This window comes from Ptychodera flava, chromosome 14 (assembly GCF_041260155.1).
Source record: "Ptychodera flava strain L36383 chromosome 14, AS_Pfla_20210202, whole genome shotgun sequence".
Classification (NCBI taxonomy): Eukaryota; Metazoa; Hemichordata; class Enteropneusta; family Ptychoderidae; genus Ptychodera; species Ptychodera flava.
This window is the reverse complement of record NC_091941.1, coordinates 17,490,747-17,500,535: the sequence shown is the minus strand read 5'-3', so window position 1 is coordinate 17,500,535 and position 9,789 is coordinate 17,490,747. Positions and strand designations below refer to the sequence as shown.

The 9,789-nt window shown below is 40.4% G+C and overlaps 1 protein-coding gene across 1 annotated transcript in view; it reads right to left on the bottom strand.

The window, feature by feature from the left end:
* Positions 1–4,942: 4,942 nt before the first annotated feature.
* LOC139149576 (sodium-dependent multivitamin transporter-like) overlaps positions 4,943–9,789 on the bottom strand; it is an 8,065-nt gene continuing 3,218 nt past the window's right edge. The window contains exons 5-7 of the mRNA XM_070721398.1: positions 9,182–9,287; positions 8,822–8,961; positions 4,943–7,319 (exon numbers count right to left, since the gene is read on the bottom strand). Coding sequence (XP_070577499.1) covers positions 7,304–7,319; positions 8,822–8,961; positions 9,182–9,287 — 262 coding nt within the window. The 3' untranslated portion in view covers positions 4,943–7,303. The remainder of the gene's footprint in view (positions 7,320–8,821; positions 8,962–9,181; positions 9,288–9,789) is intronic.

Sequence of the window (9,789 nt, the reverse complement as noted above, 5' to 3'; positions counted from 1 at the left end):
GTTCTTAGCATATATGCATCTTTTCACATCCCTATTACAACGTTTAAACCTAAGATATTTATTATAGACCAGATATCATTTTATCATTTTGAGAATCAGTTTTCAGGGTTCTGATTTTGTATAAATACTTCTTGGAATTTTCGTTTTTGGGCAACAACCACAGCTTCTTGCCATAGCATCTGAAGTCACATGTTCACATCTGACAGCAAAACCGGTATAAGTACAGCTGTGCAGGAATGGTGTTACTGACAATTGAGTTGTTGGGACAGTCACAGTTACATTTATATGACATGCCATGTGACAAATTTGAATACAGCATGTTTCACCACAGAGATTGAACAAGACACAGTAGTTGATACGATAACATTATTGAAAAATGTCAATGACGTATTCTTGCAAACACTTTTGAAAAGCCCAATTTTTCACTCCAGGGCCACAGGGTGCGAAGGGTTAATGATTTTTTTTCGGGCGGGAGGGGGGGGGGTGTCACATTTTACAATTGATGAATGGGAGGGGGGTGAAATTTTGGAAATTTGATTTGGAGGGGGTTGCTTTTACATTTCCTTTTTCTTTTGTCGCTCAAGTTCCACCGACCCCCTCCCCGTAGAAATGAAGGTTCCCTAATATCATATCGAAAAGTAGACAAATTAATCACCCCTCTCATGTTCTATGCGTTTTACACCAATTTTGATGACAAAATAGATGTAAGGACCTAATGGCATCTTTGGCATAGTTACAATACCACGCTACATATAAGCCATGATGATAAGCTGAACGCTGGGTGTTTGAACATACACCTTGAAGTAAACAATGAGCATAAACAGAGAACAAATATGAAGTTCCTATTCCATCTATTCGTGTTATGCGTTGAATTGCTTGGTTACTAGCATTTCAGACTTTTTGGGCTGAGAGATTGCGTACCTTCGTCTCTACACGCTGCCAAAATTCCTCAGACTGTATAATATAAGAAGGCAGTGTTTCGACACCTCACAATCAAGTTGCAGTCGTAAAGCATAGGGTACCGACAAAAAGGTATCGAAATTGGAATATACGACGAACTATGAACGTTTATTTCTCTCTAGCTAGTTGCCATCAACTTTTCTGGATTTCATATGAAAAAAGGCCACTAAACTCCACGGCTAAAACTGTATCACTCGAGGGCGCCCTGTATAGGAAAAGAAATGATTGAGCTTTTGGGACCGTTCAGTTTTTACGGCCGGGGGGGGGGGCGGCAAAATCCAGGGGGGGTCATCGTAATTTTGGAATCTGCAAAGGGGGGGGGTCATCGCTTTTTCACTGGTAGGAAAGGGGGGGGGGTCACCACATTTTCAAAAACATAATACCAACAATAAAGTTCACTTTATGCCATGGCCATGATCGACCCTCTTTACCAGCGGGCCACCTTCGGTGGCCCACTACAATAAATATACATTATGTATTACCCATGACCCTCTTAACGGGCAGACGCCTTGGGCGGCCCACTCCAATTAGGTTTACTTCATGCAATGGCCATGATCCGACCCTCTTTACCGGCGGGCTGCCTGCGGCGGCCCACTACAATAAACTGACTTTATGTAATACCCATGGCAATCTTACTGTAAAATTCCCAATTGAAGCCGCGGCTTGTATTAGAAACATTTTTGAGGGACCCCCTGGGATCACGCACTGAATAATGGTAATGGCCTAATGCCTTCAGCGGCCCTGTAAAGTAAAGTCTTCTTTATGCAATAGCCATGATCGACCCTCTTTACCGGCGGGCCACCTTTGGTGGCCCACTAGAATAAAGTTGACTTTACGTAATGGCCCATGACCCTCTTAACCGGAGGGCTGCCTTTGGCGAACCACTCCAATAAAGTTTACTTTATACAATGTCCATGGACATGAGTTGTCTATGGAAATGAAGTTAAAAATTGCCTTACAGTCGTCCTAATTAACAGACGTTTCAATGGATGTGGCTGAGAAGTTTGTGCACTGGCATCTCTGCTACACAAATAAAGTGCGCCGCGTACCAGAGTTCAAATCCAAACCATGCGGGTAAATTTGACATAATGGGTTTTGGGTTATTTTTCGGGGGGGGGGGGGCGGGTCATCAATTTTTTTCGTCTGACAAAGGGGGGGGGGTCAACTTTTTTCACATAAAATGCAGGGGGGTCTATATTTTTTTGAGCACTGGCGACAAGATTTTGCCGCCCCCCCCCCCCCGGCCGTCGAGTCACAATGTTGTCTTGTACTTAGAAAATATTTACATCTGATCATTGCGACACTTTATCTTTGCGTTGTGTTTTCTGACAAAAACAGGATTCATAGTTGAAGTTACCACATAATATTACTTCTCTTAGTCATTGACAATGACATAGTCCCCAATTGTAATAGGAGTATTAGTCTTGATGGGGCAGGGAAATGTGGTCATTAAGAAGTATCACTGGAGTGTATATGTTGAGATCTATGGGCACATAGGTCTATGTGGTTGTTCCCAATTTGAAACACATGAGGCATGTCTAAGATATGATTGTAAATCGGGAAAAAAGATCAGACCTCTAGCTGTATTGTCCAGCCAAGAAATACATATGCGCAGAATAAATGAGGTACAAGATGTGACATCTTAAGGTCTAATATCATATATATATATATATATATATATATATATATATATATATATATATATATATATATATATATATATATATAAATATATATATATATTTATGTATATGTATATATATATCCTATCAAAATTGAAGGGTATAGAACTTGTGGTTACTGGGTTATGTATATATATGTATAATCAAGGTCAAAGGTAATCGAGGTCACGTGACATTTTGAAAAAAAAATTGTATTGCTAATTAATCCCTATATGCCAAACAATCAGACCTCTAGCTCTACTCGCTTGCCGAGAATTAGATATGTGCATAATTAATGAGGTGAAGCATGTGTTGTCATAAGGTCTCCCATCCTACTAAATATAAAGGACATAGCATTTGTGGTTACTTATTTATTAACATAAACGTATATTTTAGGTAAAAGGTCATCGAGGTCACATGACATTTTGTCAAACCATTACTATTAGTTATCCCTTTATACCAAAAATCAGACATCCAGCTCTATTGGCTTGCTCAGAATTAGATGTGCGCATAATTAATGAGGTACAGTACGTGGCGTCATAAGGTCTCCAATCATACCAAATATGAAGGGTGTAACACTTGTGGTTACTGAGTTATGGACAAATATGTATATTTTAGGTCAAAGGTCATTAAGGTCACGTGACATTTTGTCAAAACAATTGTATTGCTAAGTTATCCCTATATACCAAAAATCAGACCTCTAGCTCTATTGGGTCGCTCAAAATTAGATATGCGCATAATTAATGAGGTACAATATGTGGCGTCATAAGGTGTCCCATCAAACCATATATGAAGGGTTTAGGACTTGTGGTTACTGAACTATGGACAAATATGTATATTTTAGGTCAGAGGTCACTGAGGTCACGTGACATTTTGTCAAAATGTATGAGATATCTGCGTGAACGGATGGACTCACGGATGGATGAACGGACAGAACGGACAGACATGACCCAATCTATAAGCCCCCTGGACTTCATCCGTGGGGACTAAAAACTGTGTCACTGCATCCTTTTTGAAATATGAATATGATGAGAAACTAAATTTTTATTTTTCTTGGCCTTATACATTGGAGTCTATGGAGAACTGACTTATACATGGGAGTCGATGGAGAACTGCCTTATACATGGGAGTCTATGGAGAACTGCCTTATACATGGGAGTCTATTGAGAACTGCCTTATACATGGAAGTCTACAGAGAACTGCACAGAGAACTGCCTTATACATGGAAGTCTATGGAGGTGTTAACTAAAAAGTCCTCTAACACGGCCAAATTTGATCGCATTGTGAAACAAATCGATGTGCATCTGTATGGGGTAGGGTACTATCCTTGTGCAAAGTTTTAAGAAATCGATCAGGGCATGTCTGAGATATCTGCGTGAACGGACGCACGCACGGATGCACGCACGGACGGACATGACCTAATCCACAGGTGCCTGGGTTGCCGGTGTACATGCATAGAGAGAGAGGGGAAGGTTTGACACGATTTTGCCCTCCGGAATCCTGTAGACAATAAAAATCCACGTATATCAACGCATGCAGTCAAAAAACTACCTTCCTCCGACAGATAAATACCTTTGACGTTTAATGTCCAACCCTGAGACGTGTTAATCGTTATTTAGCCTCTCTTTTGGCCCTAAATTCCTGGTTACGTACATCCTCAGGGTGTTACGTACGTCAGCCATTTTGAACGGGATAAATTACCCATGGTTCAGCGTGCATAAGTGATGAACTCGTGACCTTTGCACGATCAAAACAAACGTAACAATGGTAAACTTTCCCATGACTTGAGTTTGTGCAAAACGCAAAGCTGGACGTTGTGTGCACCAATACTTGTAGCCCGTTTGATAGTGGATTTAAATTTAGCGGTTGCGGGGTCACGGGTCATGTGGAATGCTAATGAACCCGCACTGCACTATGGGAAAGAATGTAGTTATCATAATGGCTGCCGTACGTAACAGCCTGATGAACGGGGTTACCAGAGAGTTTTGGGCCGATATTGAGACTAAATGCTAGTTTGCCCTCTTGAAACTTGAGTGTTAAAGGCAAGAGGTATTTCGATATCGGAGTAGACCTTTTATTTGACTGTAAACCCCGTATTTTATTGGATTTTCATTTCGGAGGGCAAAATCGTGTCGAACCTTCCCCTCTCTCTATATGCATGCACACCGGCAACCCAGGCACCTGTGACCCAATCTATAAGTCCCCCCGGACTTCGTCCGTGGGGACTAATAGAGACGGAATACTGGTGATTTTGCGAACTTGAATTTACTCTTAAAGAACAGCAGAATTTGTATTAATTGCACAGACAGGGTATTATTATTATTATTAAACTTTATTTACTGTCGATAACTTATTCGGCCAATAAGACCGATCTCAACAAGGTCGACGATAAAAAATTACAAAAAATTAAAAGTACGATTAAAGTATAAAAACAAACAGCAACATACTAGAAAACGTACAAGAGAAAAACAGCAATCACAACAAGTAGTGAAATATTCGTTACAGCTGATCAATGAAATTTTTATAAAAACTGCGACTTGATTGACTTAATGGTTAGGCTATTTTTTTAAGACAAAAGGAGATTGTACCTAAAAGAGCGCCTGAATAAGTACGGCTTTCATCATAATTTTTGTTCTAACTTTTGGCAAATACAAATTGTTTATCGAAGTTGAGCGCATTGACCCCAACGAATGGAAATTTGCACGTTGGAAAACATTCTTCAGATATTTTGGACACGTGCCATTGACAATTTGGAACATCTAGACACCTTTGTGATATTTTAAGCGATTACTTTGTGGAAGCACTCCCAATCTTTTAAACAACGGACTGGTTTGTTGGTCCCATTTGGTCCCACATATCAAACGAATGGCTTGTTTTTGTAACTTTAAAGTTTTTTACAGTTCGACTGGTCACAATTTCTCCAAACAAAAGAGCAATAGTCCAAGTTTGATTCAACATAACATGTATAGAATAACCTCCGTGCGCATAGGGGTAGGACATGAGATAATTTCCCACATAAGGAAGTCACATGACAGATCCATGACAGATTACAATTCAGAATTACGTGTGAGAGTTTTTCATCGACAATATTAGTTAATGGGTCACCAGGTTTAATCCAGGTTTAACTTTGGTAAGCGAGATTTCTTCTGATGAGAGGTGATTAACACAGTTTGTGTTTTTGCTTCATTAACCAGCATTCTGTCAGAATTACACCAATATTACAGATGTTCTAGGTCAACCGATAAAGCATTCTCAAGCTCGGCAATTATTTTTTTTGACGTGTGCAAGATCGAGTCATTTGCATACATGTCAGTATAATTCTGCAAATATAACGGCAAATCATTGATGAAAATAAGCAAAAAACAAGGGCCCTAATATGGAACCCTGTGGTACTCAGCATAGAACAGATTTTGAACTGCTGGTCGTTCCACAGACATTAACAATTTTTCTGCGATCATGTAGATAAGAAGTGAAGAATGCGATGGTTTCCTTAGAACAGCGATAGTAGTTTAATTTATGGGGAAGGATGCAATGATCTACAAGATCAAATGCTTTTCGAAGATCGATAAAAACATAGCCAACTAATTTACCATCATCAATGGCTGCGCGCCATTGATCCCCTTCATCGAGCAATTTGAGTAAAGAGCTCAAAAACCAGAAAACCAGACTGTCCGGGAAACAGCAGTTCACAGTCTGTCAGGAAGTTATAAAAGTGTATAAGGATATGCCTCTACAAAACTTTAAATAAACTTGGGAGAACGGAAACAGGTCTGTAATTTTCGACATACAGTCTAGAACCCGATTGGAAGATTGGAACAATCTTTGCCATTTTCCAGATACTAGGAAAAGAGCTTCTATTAAAACAAGTGTTGAAAAACTTTGGTCAGAGAGAGTTCAATTGCACTAGCAGCAAATATGAGAAAGTTTGGATGTAACCCGTAAGTCCATGGATTTATTGATATTCAATTTCACGAGCGATTGTTCAACATCTATGATATGGAGAAGGCATGGAGAAGTGTACGTCACTCAGGAGAAGCTCTTGCACAGACTGTTTGTCGGCTCTGAGTTAGAAGTCATTCGTCTGGTTACAAGATTAGCAAAACAATCATTAAATTTGTCAGCGATCTCACTGGGCTTAGTGTACACTTGTCCATCGCCTTCATGGTCATGCCCCTGGTATATTACCAAAGCTTTATACTCTAAGTTGTGACTTGTTTTACAGGAAGGAGAACTTAAACATCCTTGATCTTACATCCTTGATGCTACAAAGTTACAGGTTCTCAGTGTTCATGTACTACGTATCAAGTGTACACGTAAAGAAAGGGGTGATCCAGGGGTGAACAAGTCCATTCAACATTTGGTAGCACTCGAAATATTACCAATATCCGCAATAACACATGTGTATTAGTTGGACAACTGGAATAGAAAATTCACAGGTCCATGCAAACATGACCCTCACAGACCCTGGACCACCCTGTGTGGGATTCTTGTCATGCTCTTAGTCAAAATAATAAAAAATCTTGCCAGATTAACCATCAAATCAAGTGTTACAATTTTTTCCAAAATGGATGCACAGTAATACGAATAGCTCTTCCAGATATTTATATCCACTCCACTCCTTTGCATTTCGACAGATATGGGAAAAACAGGCTTGCTCAGTTTTGGATATATGACGAACAGCTTTACTCGGCTTTAGACCTTTTAAAATAAATTAAGAAACGTAAAGATTGAAAGTTTATGAAGGAACCAAATGAGGTGAGTACAGGCATTCTCTGCATGCATTTCATTGAATCAATCGGACGCTTCGGTAAATATATATCTTGATCGAAAACACGTGATGGACATACATTACATTATTATTTTTATGGCACATCAATCAATGTAGTGTGGCGAACATAAGGAACCGGAGACCTGGTTGTTTTGAAATGTCAAGAACTGAGGATGGAAATTCATGAATTTCACCACAACCATAATTTAATCACGACACGAACACTACCATATCATGGCATTACACAACTTTCGACTTATTCCGCGGTCCATGGTTGAAACTCACGGGGGAATAAAATCCCGCGAGCTAAAGTTACTTCTCTCTTACTGTATCGCGATTAGAAAGAGCATCCTCATGCTAAATTACAGGTGACAATTTTGATTACTTTAAATAAGAAAAAAGGGTTGGACTCCATGAGGTATCTCTAACAATTATAAACCTTTCTCCGAAATGAAAAAATAATCACCAACTTAGTAACTACCATAAGGGACCGTTCAGTTTTTACGGCTGGGGGAAGGCCGGCAAAATCTTGTCGCCGGTGTTCAAAAAAATGATGACCCCCCCTGAATTTTTCGAGAAAAAATGATGACCCCCCCTTTGTCAGACGAAAAAATTTGATGACCCCCCCCCCCGCTGAAAAATAACCAAAACCCATATGTCAAATTTACCCGCACGATTTGGATTTGAACTCCGGTACGCGGCGCACTTTATTCGTGTAGCAGAGATGAAAGTGCACAAACTTCTCAGCCACATCCATGCAAACGTCTGTTAATCAGGACAACTGTAAGGCAATTTTGAACTTCATTTCCATGGACAACTTATGTCCATGGACATTGTACAAAGTAAACTTATTGGAGTGGTTCACTAAAGGCAGCCCTCCGGTTAAGAGGGTCATGGGCCACTATGTAAAGTCAACTTTATTCTAGTGGGCAACCAAAGGTGGCCCGCTGGTAAAAAGAGGGTCGATCATGGCCATTGCACGAAGTAAACTTTACTGACCATGGCCGCTGAAGGCGTCCGGCGTTAAGATGCCGGTAACGAGGGTCGATCATGGCCATTGCATGAAGTAAACCTACTTGGAGTGGGCCACCAAAGGCGTCTGCCCGTTAAGAGGGTCATGGGTAATACATAAAGTATATATTTATTGTAGTGGGCCGCCGAAGGCGGCCCGCCGGTAAAGAGGGTCGATCATGGCCATGGCATAAAGTGAACTTTATTTTAGGTATTATGTTTTTGAAAATGTGGTGACCCCCCCTTTCCTACCAGTGAAAAAGTGATGACCCCCCCTTCGTGGATTCCAAAATTATGATGACCCCCCCTGGATTTTGCCGGCCCCCCCCCAGGCGTAAAAACTGAACGGTCCCTAAAGTCAGTAGATTCAAGTTTCTGTCCTTTGACCATGCATGCCCCATTAACATGGAAATATAATTACCTCACGAATGTGGCAAGTAACATTTGGTCAACCACTTTACTTCTTTCCTCTGGAGATATCAACCGGACAACTTCGCTGCAGATGATTCCGACGACTATAGTGGTTAGACAAGTCATTGAACTGTACCACATGAACGACAACTGTTTACAAATAAATGTCAAATATAAACTTTGAGAAGTTAAACACGTCATTAAATTTTACGTTTTTTATGGCCAATGTCAAAGTAAGAAGACATTCAGTAGAAACATTAACTTTGAGAGCTATTTACGTGCATCCTAGAGAGTTAACTAAAACCAATTTGGTCAAACTATTGTCAATTCAAATTTATTGTATAGATATTTGTAATATTGGCTGTTTTACCCGATATACAGCTGAAACCGAGTCAATTTCGTTCTGGTACACCATACCACCGACTGATATCCAAATACCAATTGTAAACCCAATTATTAGGCCGGTTAGCATTCCCCTGTTGACAATACACGTAGTAAATCGAATGTTAAAAAGTAGGCTGAAATATCGAAAGCTATGTAACGTACTTGGTGTACATGTACATACTGCACACCTGTCTCTCTATCAGTTCTTCCCTTAGCCCATCCGTCTGTCTGTGTAATTGTCTATCTGTGTAATTTTCTGTCTGTCAGTCAGCCAGTCAGTCAGTCTGTGTCTGTCTGTCTGTCTGTCTGTCTGTCTGTCTGTCTGTCTGCCTGCCTGCCTGCCTGCCTGCCTGTCTGTCTGTCTGTCTGTCTGTCTGTCTGTCTGTCTGTCTGTCTGTCTGTCTGTCTGCCTGCTTGCCTGTCTACTACCTGCCTGCCTGCCTGCCTGTCTGTCTGTCTGCCTGTCTGTATGGATGGATGGATGGATGGATGTTTGACTACGAAAGTAGGTAGATAATTTTTAGATATGAATGTGTGAGAGAGTGTGTACGTGTATGAGGTCTGCATATAAACAAATAAAAAAATGATCAACAG